Source organism: Ceratina calcarata, unplaced genomic scaffold (assembly GCF_001652005.2).
Source record: "Ceratina calcarata isolate Rehan_Ccalc_2016 unplaced genomic scaffold, ASM165200v1 scaffold40.2, whole genome shotgun sequence".
Classification (NCBI taxonomy): domain Eukaryota; kingdom Metazoa; phylum Arthropoda; class Insecta; order Hymenoptera; family Apidae; genus Ceratina; species Ceratina calcarata.
Genome location: NW_017163422.1, coordinates 105,727 through 122,796, shown reverse-complemented (window position 1 = coordinate 122,796; position 17,070 = coordinate 105,727). Strand labels below are relative to the sequence as shown.

Genomic DNA, 17,070 nt, shown 5'->3' with positions numbered 1-17,070 from the left:
TTATTAGCACTGTTCTTCCGACGTCTGATTTCTTTTTAATAATAGGAAATGCGTTTTTCTAAAGTACATAAAGTTTTGGAATTGACTGTATAGCCAATACATCCTCAAGTCCTGTAAATTATCGAGAAAAGACTCACGAGAGAATTTCTAATAATCGATACCTTTGACTCAGAAACAGAGTAACGTCGCCTGGATTAAATTGCACTTTCCAGATCGTGCACACGGCTGCGTTTTATTCAGTCAGTCAGTTCGGGTAGAGGCGAGAGTTCACGGACCGAGTTGAAGAAGATTCGTATTGATTGAAGTGTGGGCGCCAACGGGCCATTTGATAAATTACGATCGACGCCGTTTCAACGCTGCTCCGGGCATCGCGCCGGTATCGTTCCTCGGGCTTACAACTAATTCACGTTGTATGTAATTCGTGTCGCCGAGGCGAGGTTCACTCGTGTCAAACGTGTCGCGAACAAGGGGAGACCAGTGATTAATGCGGTTCGATATCGGCCGACCGAGTAGGAGCTTCTTCCTTTTCTGGTTTCACGAGCCCCGACCATCGCGTCGTCCCATCGACATTTTCTAACAGACTTTACGTAACACCACCGAGATACGTGTACTTTTCCTTTACGAAATGAAAACCGTGAATCTTCCATGCTACATTGTTTGTTAGATAGCACTGTTGACTGAGACAGTTGCTTCCTCTCAAGGGATTAAAACGAACACTGATAATAATAGCAATTTATACGTGCGACCAAACGAATTTCCATCATAATTTCTATACAAAAATATTCTTAAAATTTGCCAGATATTTAAAATGAGTTAATATTGTTTTTACTTTTCTGTAAAAAAAACTGGAGCATTTTTATTTAAAGAAAATTTCGCAAGCACTCGACTTAACTATAATCAGCCAGATTATTTTTTTATTTTTAGCCAAATACTCAACGGCTCAAAGTATCTATTCATTCGTCGATACACGTGATTTTTGTGAAATCTTATCACGACTCTTATCGCAGCTTCGAGCAGCACCTTTGATTCCTTCGTTCGGCAACACAGTCGAGCATTGAACGCGATTGCGATCGTTCGGCGCGGTTCGTTCACCCCTGTCGATTATGCGAATACGCAAAGCGGACGATAAACGACGTAACCCAGATTAATTGAACCGCATAAATCACACGAGTTCCTCGACTTCGATCCCTTCACCGCGCCACGCCATTTCTGCATGTATCTTCCATCGTCATGAAAATCGCGTTTTCCAGGGTGGCGTCAGCTAATCTGACTCTCTGATTCAACACACTTAATTTCATGAAGCGCCTTACACAATTCTACTAATTTCACTCACTTATGTACAGTTCACGCTGATACCATTTTCTGAATAGCGCTTTAAAAACATTCGTAAAGAAATGAAGTATATCCTACAAGTCGCATTATGAACACGGAGAATTTAGTATATTTTGAAAATTGTAATGCATAATTTAACTACAGCGAGTTAACGCAAGATATACTTCGTCAAACAATGTAAGATCAAGCTTCATTTATCTTTTCATCGTCACTTAAAATATAGTGACCTACCCAGTTCTCGGAATTACTTTGTGGTTTAATGTATCACAATAGCGAAGCTCTCAATGTCGATTGTAGTACAATATCGGTACGATCCGGGGACAAAAGAGTGAAACGCGGCCCTAATACCACATAATACAATTTATCAAATTACGATGCGTACAAGGGATTAAGAAGCCTCAGATATAATTGTCATAAAACGCGTTAACGGAACGCACGTATGTAAGCTGAAAAATGAAGCCTCGAATTGGTAATTCTACGCGCGTGCGAGGAACGCTAACTTGGCGCGTTCCCGAGGCTTGCAACAATCGCCGATTCCCGACGCGTGTGTTCTAGCAAATCGCGATATTTGTAAGTCCGCGACAGGGAATCCGTTCGAAAAGAGGCTCTGTTAAGCTCGGACCGAACAATACCTGGTTGAATAATCGAACGCTCGAATCGAGGGTGCCTCGGTCGGGCGAGAAACTCGCGCTTCAGGAACGAACAAAGGGACACTCTTCGTCCTCTCCTCTTTTTTTTGCTCTCACCTATTAATTATTCAACACCGTCCCGCTCCCACTTAAACTCCCGCCGAGGGAAACGCAATTCGCACCAGACCATTTATTTTGCTAAGTATTTCACGTTTTCCCGTTTCATAGTTCACGTATCTCTCGATATACTCGAGTTTATCGTTGCCGAAGTGGAATTCGGAATGCAGACGGCCTACGCTGATGATCTGAACGGCTGAATCGTTGCATAAACAAGTTGAATGAGCCGCCGTCCTAATAATTAGCGTTTCCATGACGTTATCGAGGTCGAGTAGATCGTCACTCTTCGCTCGTAGAAATTGAAAGATTCAACGATCCGGCGGATTTATAAGATCGCAGATGTCTACTTTTTATATAGATAGGCGATTGTTAAGATTTATTAGTTAAGAAAGTATACCAAAGCTATCCTTACAATTTTATTTGATCATCACACTGTCTAATAAATTTGCAGTCGAGTTAGATACTTTCACCCTCCACGCTCGATCCCCGCGACAAAACGAACGCTGACACGGCGATATTTCACGCGAAACGCCAACAACAATTTTCTATCGAGCTTAATTGGCAGCCTATATACCTATGCCACGCGCGAGGCGAACGACCGGCTGCGTTCGCGATGAAAGCAGAGTTACTCGCACGGACACGCGCCTAGCGTATCGCAATTACCGGCGACGATTCGCGAACCTCTGTTAGCTCGCGAATTTACTTTCAGTGTCACAAACGGTTCTCTCGTCGTCGCAGAAATAAATAATGGGAAAAAATAAGAACTGCTTTTAAAAGGAAGAAATCTTTTTCACTGACTAAGGGAAACTATTGTCTGATAAGAATTATTATTCTGAGAAAAGTATAATAATTAACGTAATAGAATTTGTACCAGAAGAGACAGAATTTGGAAAGAAACCATTTCTTTCCAGGTTTTATAAAATTCAGTTCGCTGTTATTCCAAAAATTCTTTTATACGAAGACTCATTGTTTTTAAGCGAGTTCCGTGAAAACTGCTTACGCATACGCGTGCACGAGGAATCATTGCCAAAAATGTCTCGAGACGCGAGTTTACTCGTAACCTTCGATCGTGCGGACGGAACACGGGCTTTGTTTAATAAAGAAAATGAGCCGCGCCCTGCGTCACGAAATGCCTCTTGTTTCATTAGGTTCGCAGGTTGCGTGTGCACGCACGAAGAAGCGTGCACGAAAACCCCGCAACTCAGACGTCAGCAAAGTCGAGATCCCACAGCCGTGGATTTATAAGAAAGATAAATAAAGTAGAAATTCTTTGTAATTTTTAAAGAAACTCCACTCATAAAAAATTTTCTATTTATAATTGCAATTCGAAGTTGAAAAATTATTAACACAGGAAACGAGGCATCTATGCTCCAATCATTTTAGTGTACAAATTGTTTAATTGACAAACTGCTTCATTGGTTAACAGAAGAAACGTGATAAGAATCCCAAGGCAACTAGAGCGTGTGAAGAAAAGAATCGCGTCTTCTACGATTATCGTCCACTTAACCGGTTTACGTGAAACGGACAGAAAATTTTTTTCGTGCAATTAAACGGGTCGTCGCGTCAGCGCATCGCGATGACCACGATGAAAGTATGTAATTAGGTTAAACGCGACAAAGTAAGAACCTTAAAGCAGCTGTGGTAGCACACGAGCGACGCTAGTTACGCTGGGAGCATCGCCGTGAAATATAATGACAGTCGCTTTAGAACCGTCACAAAAAGCCAGTCTGGTCTAATCTACGGTAATAATTTTTTTCTCGTTACCAAGCAGTTTGGGTAAATTTTTTCAGCGCGTCAACCGTGTCGCGTTAACTTCTTCCCGATCGAGCAACTCTTCAATTTAACTCAGTCTCATTAGCGAAATACTTCAGCCTAACTGCTTGCTAAACAGATTTTAATGATGAACTAGTTCAGCTGCATTTTATAATTTTAAGAACTCATTGAAAAATATTATAATAACGAATAAATATTAGCTATACTGCTGTAAATTTAGATGCGGAATAGATTAATATTTATCAGGACTTTTAAAAAGATGAAAAAATTTACAATTCTTATTCAATCTTATCAGAACATTATTTCATTATTCTATATGAAAATGGAACGTCACCGCAGCTACTTCTGTCCTCTATTTTTCAATTTTAAAGCGCACGAAGTTCATCGCGTGCCGCTCGACTCCAGCCCCTGACCAGGAAAATAAATTCACCCTCGCGTAGGTAAAAAAAAAAAGAACCGCGTTGTCCCGGGATCGTAATAAAATCCGCGGGATGAGTTATCGCGCGCGGAGTTACAGTGAAATAAACTCGCGACGTTATTCGTCGGAAGAGACTGGATGGAACCTAATACGACCAGAGTCGAGCCCGCGCAGCTTGCGGCAATTTCAGGCTCAACTTTTCCCACAGGATTCTCGTTCCCCGCTAAGAAGGGACAATTTGTCAAAGGAAATAAATTACAGATTCACTTTCGAATGCGGCGGACAAGCTGTTCTAGATTCATTAAGTATTTAATCTAACGTTTTAATTGTATTCTCTGCAGATTAAATTTTCGCTTACAATAGAGTTAGTCACAGGAGCCAACATTTTATCCATTATACAAACCGTGTTTCATTTCTGAACGCGCCGTTTTAATAGGAAACAGAATTTTTCAACAAACGATAGAAGCGCTTTAACTACTCGCTGTTTTCATCGTTTGGAACGCAGAAAGATCGTTAAAATTTCATTGCTTCCGTTATTAGTTATGCTCGTTCCTGACTGGCGAACGATACGAGGAAACGGTCGGACGTATATCGCGACCGCTATGACGGCTAATAAAATTATTAGTCAGACCGACACAAAGGACGGACGGTTGAATGGTTGTATTAAACGTTCGCGCTCGAGTTTCGTGCGCTTTACGGGAAATGAATTTTACCTGCTTTATGTCTGCTCGCCGAACAGGATAGCAGAGCAGGCTACTTAAATTTTGCATCAATATTCGCTCTATACACTACGCGTTTCCGTTCTCTTGCCCGTTCCGTTATAAAACATAGATAAGGATAATATTAAGCCCGGGCGAAATTACTGAAAGCGCTTTTGTATGCATGACGAGGACTGCTTAAAATTCATGTGTCAAAAATTATTCTACCGTTTTCTGAAAAAATTTCGAACGATTTATGCTGATCCTATCAAAAGCTCCTTCCGTCATTCGTGTTCTCTCGACTTACAGAATTTCACGGAACACTAAACACGTTTAGGATATCGTGTCTCGCACGATGATCACATTTCTTTTTTTCGCACGATCGGCACAATGCTCGGAATGGTTGCCGACGTGAAAGAAGAGATTCGCAAGCAGGCTTCTTCTCCGTAGCGAGGCTTGCGAAAATGATAAGCGAAAAGCCTCGATCGAATGCGTAACTTCCGCGCTATAAGGAGCCACGTAAAAACGGGCTGATAAAGAACGTATGGCCTTATGATCATGCTCGTATCGCGAAACGACCACCCGAGGAATATCCTATCGTACGGGATAAGAGACACGTAGGTACGCACGTGCACGCGTCATACTCGAGCGCGGAAGAATTCTTTCTAACATTACTGTTATGTTATAATATAATGCATCCTAGCGAAAGATGTTTCAGACTAAAATTGTATCTTTAGCTGTCAGCCAGAAATATAACCGACTGCAAGATTTCTCTTACTTCCCTATCAGTGAAATTATCGATTTCGTAAATGACGGAGGTCCTCCCTAAAAGATTCCAGAACGATGCAAATTACGCGTTCCGTCACGATAAAGGGGGGAGGCACATTTTATGGCGGTAACGAGCCGTAGATATTCCGCGTAGGCAACCGGCGAAGAATGTCTGAAAGAGGAAAATGACCGAAAGACGTTACGCCGACCGGCGCCCCATGGCATGCTTCGGAGTCGTTCCGATGCTTCGCGAGATGATTGATTAAATTTCTACGGAGCCACGTTGCTGTAATTGAAAGCAAGACCCGACTGCTCGCGATTTTTACGCGTAAATCAGAGAGGCTGGCTCGGCTCCTTCCTTCGAGACGCCACGTGTTACACTCAGAGATGATACCGGATAGCCATGAGCGAGTAAGCGTACAATTTTATTAGTACACGCTCCCCTTCATTATTTATGTACACTGTTAAACGATAAAATTCACAATGTGTAAAAATCTTCTATAAATTCTTACAGCGATTATTATACAAGGGCTGAGACAATGATTTGAAAAACAAATGTTGTGTACTTAATTTGATGAATACAATGTAACTTATTCTATATTTTGTAAAGGATCGGGTCATTTTAATGAAAATTATTCTTAATAGAATTTTAAAGCTCGAAGAATTTTGCGCTACAAAACGTGCATCAACAAGTTCATACGTTCGCGCGGTGTTCGGAAAAGCGTATAAAGGTCTTGCAGCAATGAGACAGGCATTCGGAACGAATTTCATTTCAGCGATCTTAAATTTGCTGAAACATTAAACGGAACGTTTATCGAGTCTCGTTACACGTCCAACGATATACGAAAACGTCATAAAATCACGTCTTTCACTTTGTAAGTGGGAAACGAAACGCGAACGAAAGTTCGAGGAATAATTAACGAAAAGCGGAAAGTGAGAGAGTAGAAGGTCGCGAACGAGGAGTAAGAAGAAAGGATCAAGAGCGGAGATTATTGCACCGCGGTAATGACACTAGTAATTCCGAGTATACATTAATTAAGCCGCGTATAGTGATACGCACGTCGCAAACGAATTTCTGTGTTCCACTTTACCAAAGTGGTTTCGCCTCTTAATAAAATATGCAACGGAATTTGGAAACTATTCGCAATTTATTGTAATTAAGCATTATATCAAGCCATTATAAATCCTCATGAAGTACTATTAAATATAAATTTTAATATAGATGCTATTTATCTAATACCTATGCAAATTACAGATTAACAAATTAAAGTTTATACGTAATGTATGAAAATATCCACGATATTAAAGGTTCACTCTGGGAAACGTCATAAACACACTTCTGTGAAATAAATCTGCTGACGCAAGGAGGGCAAGGATTTTTTCCCGGAGCTAAGCAATGCGGGAGAGAAGAGATGGCTGGAGCTGGTTCAAAAGATAGCAGATAAAGCGCGTGGGGTAGGTGCGAGAGACGCTGCAGTTGCAGCTGCCGCAGAATCGCCGTAGGGGACGACAGGCTGGACGTGACCGGTGATTCGAGTTACGAACGAAACCTTGGATCACGTTCGACGAACCTCGAATTTTCTACGGCTCGCTTATGAGACGCCCGTCCCCGCGGCGCTGTGGAAACACGCTTGGGAAATAGGTATTACGCCCGTCGCTTTTGGATTCGAGGTACACTTTTACGATGCGCTCGCTGGGAATAGTGAAAGAGTTAAGAGAGAGAAATCAGCGATGATCGAGTTATTGCCCCGACTGGAGTGTATCGAACGATTTTCACGGTCGAATACAAAGTTTTCATGTTAGACAGTTGATCGGAGTTTTCCGATAATTCTCTGTGGTGGTTTCAAGAATTTTCAGAGTTGATCATAAACGTTCGTTATGTATTTGACGTGAAAGACGAAAATTTTAAGGATCGTTTTATTGGAAGTTTGCTAACAGATGCCTTTCCCAATTTGTCCAGGGACGGTGTAACAGAGGACGTCGATTTTTAACATTTCGTGGAAGCCGAGCAAATATTTGTGTTAGAGAGACGGTCGGAGCCACTGAATTCGTCGGAGAACACGGTCGGTTCGTTTGCCTTTTTATGCAGTCCGTTCGGCTCGATTAATCGTTTAACGAGACCAAAAGTTGTGTAGTCAACATTTTCGCTTACAAATTTACATTTACTTATTTAAATAAATGAAAACGGTATACTTTTCCTTTTATAAACTTCACAGAGAAATGGTAATATATTTTCATATTAAACAACGAGCAGGAAAAGTTATATTGGAAATGAAATTCCAATTTCAACTTTGTCGACATATTTTCATATTATACAAATAATGGATCTTTCGTAAAACTTCTATTACTGTTACCAATATTTTCGTCCACTCTGAACGACAATTTAGTCTCTTAAGAATTATTAAATCCTCCCACCTGAACAGACCATTCACGTTCAAGTTTAGCCATAACTCTAATTTATACCCGTAAAACCTTTTTATGGACAACGGGATCGTTTCGTCTGGATGAATCTCAATCTCAACCGATCGTTGCGTAGCCACGAAGTCATCGCATACGGTATAATAAAAGGCCGGAAATTGCTTTTCATCGCGCACCCTCTTTCTCGATCCAGAAAACTTGTTAGTCTCAACTGTTTCATGAAAAATCCTGTTCGCACCGGGAGCGTTCGACTCGATGGAGATAGATAAGATACAAAAAACCGTGGCCATTTTCCGGGAGAAAAACAGGACCACGATGAAGCGTTCCTTTTGTCCACCGTTGGCTCATTCACGAACGAGTAGAGGAAAGGGTGGAACGTTGGGAGAACTGGCCTACATACGAGACAAGGGGGTGAACAAAAGTGGACGTTCGATTTTTCGTCGGAGAGAAGGAAACCCGTTTCTTAGGACGACGCGACATCACGGCTGCGGAAATTGCATCCAGACGGGACGATAAACATCCACACCCTTCTCACGAGGGGGTGGTTACGAAAGAGTATAATAGCTCACCTTCTAGGTTCGCCATAGAGAACCTGTAACTATCGATCCTCGGCGTGTTGATGTCCGAGTTGAAAGGCCTGAGGGTCGCCGAGCTCACATTGTCCAGACCCTGGAACATCAATTTACAGAAGCGTTAATAATTGTGTTACCTTAAATGCAGATCATTGAACAATGAAATCCTCAAATGATTTCTTGTGACAGTGGTCAAATATTTTTTATATTATTAATTACACAGTAAATCAAGAACGGTTCCAACGGCGAAGAACATTAATTTCCAGCGAGGGAGTATGGGTGCGTTTCTCAAGCCACTGTCAACTGCACACTTAATCCTTGATGAAGTGCACGAAACCTTTCGCGGCTTTCAACCGTGGCTGCCACCGAAATAAATCATTTACCACCCCAGAAAACGGTGTCGATAACCGGGCACGTACCAACAAGGAAACAGCACCACCCGTGCCGCGAGAACGAATCCCCAGCAACGGAAACACGGGCGAGAACGCGAGCTGAATTCACTACCCACGTTCCTCTCACGTGCCGCAACACGGTCGGATCGGTAATCCGCACGAGATCCTTTTACGTCGCCGGCTCGAGTGGAAATGCGATTTGAGCGAGACGGTGTGTCCCCGCGTCGTGTGTGCGTCGGTCTCACCCAATTTCCTACGATGATTTCGCGTTAGTAGTCGATCAATTCCGTCGCGAGACAGCTCCGCGAAATTTTGAACGCGTTTGTCGCGTTCCGAACGGAATAGGTAGTAGGCGACTCGCCTCGTGAGCAAAATGCAGTAACGGGTGCAGTTACATTGCATATATATTTAGGTGAGGTTGGAAAAGGGAGAAACTGGAAGACTTCCAGGCTGTTCGATTGTTTTGCAGCCGCGTGCATGCAATGATAACGACCAGCGACGACGACGACGACGACGACGACGACGACGAGAATGCTTGCCGCCTGTACTTGGAAAGTGGCAAAACTTGCCTCTTAGGGGTTGCTTACGCAATAGCAGCTTGTGTTTCCAATAAACCGGGTTTAGAGTAATATTATCTAAAGCTCTGTCGCGGAATGAAAAGGGTTTTAACGTTTCTACGTGCATAAAGATAATAAATGACATAATCGTTTTCCTAATGGAAGTAATTATCCTTTACAACGTTTCATGCTCCTTTCATCATTAGCAACTTCCATTAATATAATAATTTAGTCGAACGCTTGAGACCTACTTTCAGTAGATCTAATCTTGGGATCGGTTTCGAAAAATTCCGCTCGGTCACAGAGGAGAGAGGTCGTCCAGTATGATCGGTTCTCTCTCGCGGTGTCGCACAGCCAGCGGACTTCCGCGTTTTGAGCTATTAGCCGTAAATAATGCGAGAACCGAGTTGCCCGCTCGGCCGTGTGTGTACACGCGGCGGCGGCGGCGGCGGCGGAGTCGGCGTTTCTACAGCGGTTAATCAAGCAACAGCTCCACACGGTGAACACACAATGCCTTCGGCCCCGTCACACCGGCACATGGAAAACGGGGCGAAACGTTCCAGCGCAGCGCGCAGGAGAAAACTGGGTTCGCCGTGTGTACACGTTTTGCCACGGCCGATAGATCGCCCCCTCGCCACTCTTCCCTCTTCGCGACCTCGCTCTCTTTGGCTCGTTGTGTATGCGACACCGGAGGGCACACGAGATCCCACGGGACACAGCATCGTTGATTCCTCGATGGCTGAGCGACTGGAAACCCGTGGTTACGAGAAACCGATGGGGGTGAAACTGCTGTCAAACTGCTTGGAATACGTGATGATGCCTCGCGTGAATGTAATAAGTGACAGAGCTTTCTTATTCTTTCCACCATTTTCACAGAAGCAATTCTTGTACTTTCCATCAGATCAATAAATAATTCAATATTAATTGATAATTTGTACATTAGAGAATAACTGAATCTAATTACATAAAGAGAAGCAAGGTAGATGCAATTCATCTTACGCTTAGTTCACGTTAGATGGATTCACCTAATACGTATTGGGAATGCAGCGATAATAAGTCACGTCGAGTTTCTCTATCTGGCAACGTCATGGATCATTGATCGCGAATTTCAGATCCCCAGATTAATTAGCTGACCGAACAGAAGCCGACGAACCATTAATATCGTTACGCCACTACGTCTTCGTACCGCTTACGCACGATACATTCTATAATGTTCCTTTTTAAACGTTTCAACGATGATCTTCGTAAACACACGATTCATCTAATATCGATCGCGTTTTACAACAGAAATTGGAAAAATGATACAAAAACACTGTTAATTTTCGAGCTCGCTGAAGTGCATCAAGCTCGATAAATCGCGTAGGGCTTACATGCTCGAGAACAGAGAGAGGGACGAGGGCATTACATCGATTGCTTCTCCCGGTCTCGACCGACAGTACAGCGCATTGCAGTGCACTGCGGCGCGGTGTGGGTGTGAACGTGGTGAACGACCCGGTAACCACCATTCGGCCAACAGGCACAACAATTAGATTCGACCGGATAAGCCGGCTCTTCCTGTAACGCGAAACTCGTGGACGGTTACTTACAGTACTTACGTACCTTCGTACGTCGTATCTCGCGCGAGCATTGTCACGGATATTTAGCCGTGTTATTGACGCGGTGTACACGCGGCCAGATACCATGTCGCGATAACGAATTTCACCGCGCGAGCAATTCTGCATGCGTACTACTCGGCCGGCACGCAGTTAACTCGAGAGGAGTTAATCGATCCGCGAAAAGAGCGCGTGGGAGTGGAGCAACGGAATCGTTTGATTCGAATCTTATCCGACGGTTACCGAGCTCGGAACGATCGAGGGAATCGAGTTTCTGGACGAATCTAGGGTACATACCGTTCGAGCTGGTTTTCATTTATTCAGCCTTTCGAGTGTCTAATGTTTCATCATAATAGTTGATTTTGGAATTAATAAATTGTACAGTTTATTCCACTTTCTCTATACCCCTTATCTTATTATTGCAGATACGTCAATAATCGCTAGTTCGTTAGCGAAGAAATCCTATCGATGACACAATTACGAAGTAAAAGAAACATGTTACTTAGGAATGTGATACACAATACTTCAGTATAGTACGTAACGATACTTTATCACACTCAGTGAGTAATAATCTCGGTTGAGAACAAACAATTGTCCTGCCCTCGAGAGGCAACGAAAAACTCCCCGGAGACGTTCTCCACCGATGATGAAATAATTCGTGCTCGGTGAGGGGTGTACCCGGTTTAAATTTTTCATGGCCACGAGGTAGCGGGTCTCTTCCGGTCGGCGGCACGCGAGTGAAAAGAGCAGAAAGCTCGCACTCGCCGAGTGTCGGTTTACCCGCGGAAAGAGGTGAGTTTGCTCTCGACTTTCGAGTCGACTACGCTTTCTCGGGTCTTTCACGCTGCCCTCAAGAGGGCTCGTGCGCGCTTTTCCCTCGGTCGAAAGCCAAAGGAAAAGACTCGCTGCCGCCAATTTATTCCCCGCAAGACTTCCGAGCTTTATTGCCGACGATAAAAGCTCGCGCTACGGTTCGAGCCACGATTCCCGATTCAAACCCGCTTGTGCTTGTTTCCCCGGACACGGAAACGCGGTACTTCCGCGAGGAGATCTCGCGAAGAAACGAGCGTAATGTTCTGCAAATAGCGCGGGGAAACAGCTGGAAAGTACGATTAAAAGCAGTTTGAAATGTATGTTCGCGATAATAGTACCCAGTGAAAGTCTTTTAAAATTCTGTTTCCCGCTTGGGAAAACGTCACGCCTATTACTTATATTAAAAGGAAATGTTAATTTCTCTTTTACTACGATGAGATCGTTTTACGACGAAGTTCTAAAATGCAACGTAACGATAGTTTCTACTCCATAAATTCCCTTCTAATTGCAACGTGTCCTCATCAATATTAACAAAGCCGGATTTCCATGCCAATACCGTTCTGTACTGTGATTAATCGAAACGGACGCAGTGAATGGAGGCACGAAAGCCATCGCTGATATTGGAGATATCGCATTCATCACGCTCCACGGAATATTTCGGTGCATCGGTTGCCAAGCTTAAGTAAGAAACATGTCTGCCGCGGGGGAGGATGGCTGGTAATATCGTCAGGAAATCAGCCTGTCACCCGTATATAAGGGGGAAGAAACGATTCCGAAAAAATGCAGGTGTCACCCGCATCCGACTGACGTGCCAGCCAATGTATTAAACGTCTTTAACTGTCCTCGTTGATGTCCGATACGAGAAGAAAGTGGCCCTAACACTTCTTATCCCCTCTAACACTCCTACGCCGAGGAAAACTTACAGAAGGTTCGACCGTATCCGGGAGATCGAGGAATTCCGGTTCACCCGACACTAGATAGGATTAAGGGGTTGAGTAAGAGAGGAATCACGTTTCGAGGAAAAGTCTCACGGAGAACGTTAGAATTCGCCGGCGACGGAGAAAAAAATACTGCCGGAGTCTCTCTAATCCTCTTCTTGGCTTCGAAGGCACTGGCCTTGGCTCAGGAGAAAAATACGTGATTTGTCTACGTCCGTACGCGTTCCAACCCCTTTACCGTTCACTGTCGCAACAGTATTTTGTGCCAAGATGCTCGACGTTCTCCCGAGTAACGAAATTCACCCTGATAAATGCAGCCTCCTGAGACGTTTTCGGAAATATATTACCTATCTTGTCGAATATACATTTCCTGATAATTAAAAGTGATTCATGCAAAACCTAGACATTTTTCTTTGAGTTTCCTAGTAATAATTAAAATAATTTATAATTCTTAATCGTTATTATAAAATGAAAAATATAGAGGGGGGAAGTCTTATTAAATACCTTCCTAACGAACTTCAAAGTTATTTTCATGTATTAAGAGACAGACATTCTTAATATAAGATCAAGCGATCGGTATCCGAATAGCTAAACGATTAATTATTGCAAGGTTTCACCTTCTCTAGTCGAGGACTGCGCACCGACAGAAAGTATCTCGTTCATTGAGGCCGACTACCCGCGAGATGGTCAAGTATTACGCGTAAGCGAGTGTTTTAAACGCGGAAACCGGTTCGTGTAGCATAAACCTAGCATGCACGTACGAGGGCAGGAACTCGCGGGGAGTTACAATTTCTTGGAATCCGTTCCACCTGAAGGATCGTGCTCGACTCGAGCCTCTTTAATACATGCACAATTTTTTCTCTTCGATTTTCTACGTCTCTCCTCTGTCAACACAGTTTGCTCGCGTCCTTCGTACCCCACCTCGCGCTCTGAGGCCGTTTTCAACTAACTTAGGAAGCCGATTCAGCGACTCACGTAATCAAATGCAAATTTCCCATGCTTCGCTCTGAATACTCACGTCCACCTGTGCCTTGTGGCTTTTCCATCGGAAGAACCTGTCCATTTGGGGACCTGGGAAGCTGCCGCAGCTTGACCGATGACTTTTTTCTTAGCCGATCTCTCGGGCCTCTTACAGCATCCTCGGTACCAAATGATACCTCATCTTTTTCATCGGCGTGCGATCATAATTAACATGTGCACAAGCAATTGTTTTACGAACATAGTTTACGCAATCACGAGAGAATTGAACACGGTAGAGGTTTTTCAAGAAGGCTTCGTTGCTTCGATCGGCTCTAAGTCACGGTCCTACGTTCTTGCGATTCTACATCGACTTCAAGGATCAAAGAGTACGCTAATAGGAAGGGGATAACACGGTGTCGTGGCCAACGACAGTCCTTGAACCTGGCCGAGCGATCGTTTAATGATAGTCATCGCGAGGATCGGCCGGCCGCCGTGGGTCTCCGTTCGTTTCTCTCGCGTGACCAGGCTAATAAAATCATCAGGCCTGGCTCGAACTTCCTCCCCGATCCGATGTACGCGATTTCCGGCGATGGGACAGCCCGCAGAGGAATCAATCACACCGCGCGATTCACTCGATCTCACTTACAATATAATAAATCTTTCTACGGTCAACAATAGAGCGCGAAACTGCAAGACACTTTTACAAGATTCAGCGAACGACCTATAAGATTCATTTGATCATTAAAAATCTGTCTGAACCTGTTCGATGGTATTTTTTCACTTTCGAACAATTTGTAATTAGGAGATGTTCGATCGAAAAACTAGGAATCATGGATCGCTCGGCCGACAGTTTCGAGGGGTGAGTTCCTTTAATTAAACTGGACAGAATTGGACCGATCCCTTAAATAAGAATCGGGGATACTCAAAGTGGACGGTTTGCAGTAAATGGACACGGGCGACCGGCGTGATCGCTACTGGCGTGGTATTGCGAGCACTGGATGCTGATCCGCGAGGGATTCAACGTGGAGCCGGTCGGTTCTTTGTCCCTCGCCCTCTCGATTCCCTCCACGACGTGAACGAACGAGAGGAGAGACACCTATCCTTCTCTCTCGCTCACGCCTTGCTCCGCTCTCTTTCTCCTTCCCCGTTTGCTTCCCTCTTTGCGTTCAGCACGCGCATGTGCGGCTATCGATTCCGCCTGTTCCCGCAGGAACACACAGGACTACGCCGATGACTCCTCCTGCGCAATGCTGCGAGGAAATCATCCTGCGAACACTACTTATACGCCAGAGATAGGATAAGGACACCACGTCGAACGGATCGTACGGCGATCCGCAGATTTCTATCTGGTTAGATTCGGGGTGGTCTTTCCACGAGAATTTCTAACGTGTATCCTTCGATTCCTTTCGTTCAACGAGATACAAATTTTAGAAAGTCTCCGCGATTCTGAGCGAACACTGTACATATTAAAATGATCGCGTCAAAGCAATTTTTCTACAGATTTCAGACTTCGATTCGTTACTTCAGTCTGATAATGAATCGCTCGTAATCCAATTTGCGAAAGACACATTTGTCATTTAGGGGAATGAGAAATACGTAGAATCGCACGACTGTGTTCGCCACTGTTTGTTTCCAGTTCGTCACGAGCGCATCCTGCGTGTGCCGATTAAAGGAGCTTAATTAAAAGGATTTAACGAACGGGGCCCCGACTTTCGACAAATTTAATTAAAGACCCGACCGCATCGATGCATCTCCCGCCGCGCCGTAATTTCTCGCACAATTTTCTATACTCCTCAAAGAAGGCTCGTTCCCGTGAATCGCGAGATGCGAGCGTATAAAACGTAATGAAACCAGCTCTCTCGGAAGTGGCTACAGAAATAAAATTGTTCCTGCTTATGTAACAGTCGCGAAAGGGATACGATTTGAAGATCATTCATGGCGTGACAATTTTAGTATCTCTCCAATTCTCCTTTCAGCGTGTCGATGCGATGGAACGTGTCGACGAAACGAAAACGAGTCGACTTGTTCGCTCGCGACCCCAGCTGTACTCGATGCGACCCTCGAAACTGACGTAACAACTCACGGGGGTCGAATTACTCCACGTGGGGGTTACGGGAACCGGGGTCGGGGCCAACCGACCGACGGGACTCGTTGGACCAACAGCAGCAGATGCATTCACTCAGGTGCCGTATTCGAGTTCGCTCTTGCGTTCCACGCACCTACACGAACCTGTGCAGCCGAAGGGGTTGGACGCGACATGCGACCCTACGTTTATGACTGCTCGTGTCCAGTTTCCCGTTACTCGTTAAAAGATTCTGCTGTCCATGAAAAACTCGAGATAGTATAAGATTCTTAATCACGTTTCGTCGTATTTGATTAAGACAAAATTTTATATTAATTTAGAGAATGGTTTTTAATATATTTTTTGAAATCACAAAATTGCAGTTATATAAATAAGTTTTGTACGTATCGAATTTCTCTGAAAACATTTCCATTGGAGGGAACATAAAACTGGAGAACAATGCAGTGAATTTTGCTAAAATATTTAATTTCACAATACGAATCGACGTACATGTATACGAGTATTGATCCTATAACTTATTTAATGAATAGGAAAGCAGTTTAATATTATTTGCACAGTTTTTCAATGTTATTATAAGTCACAAATGATTTAGATCTGCAAGACGATATTTTATACTGAGATACGTCAAATGTGCAGAGGACGAAATCAGAAGGGCAGAGCGAAACCGAGCGAATAAGGCGGACAAAGCGGCCGATAAGATAAAACGTCTTCTTGAAATTGACAATTGACTAAGAAAAATAGAGAAAGCTGCTGAACCGTCGATCCGAGCGAATGCCTTCGATTCGAATCGCTTTGCAGGTCTACAAATCTCTCTGGGGGAACGCGTCGCTGTCCCGCATTCGTTTTATTCGAAAAGGAAAGACAAAAGTAGATCCGCTTCGTACATATGTCTTTGGAACCGCTGTATAAATTATGTAACAAAACAGAAATCAACTATGGAATCTATTTAGTACCACCTTCTACCTTTCAGATAACGAAGAGCAATTGTTAAGTTGATATCAAACATATGG

General features: G+C 43.8%; 1 protein-coding gene across 4 annotated transcripts in view; it reads right to left on the bottom strand.

Annotated features, from left to right (window-relative positions):
• LOC108626451 (amyloid beta A4 precursor protein-binding family B member 1-interacting protein) overlaps positions 1-17,070 on the bottom strand; it is a 122,791-nt gene that overhangs the window by 11,191 nt on the left and 94,530 nt on the right. For 3 of the 4 annotated variants that reach the window (XM_018027113.2, XM_026814802.1, XM_018027111.2), the window contains one exon: positions 8,723-8,822. In XM_018027113.2, the coding sequence (XP_017882602.1) occupies positions 8,723-8,822 (100 nt within the window). Of the gene's footprint in view, positions 1-8,722; positions 8,823-14,035; positions 14,957-17,070 lie in introns of those variants that run through there. The other variant, XM_018027115.2, reaches the window with a different exon arrangement.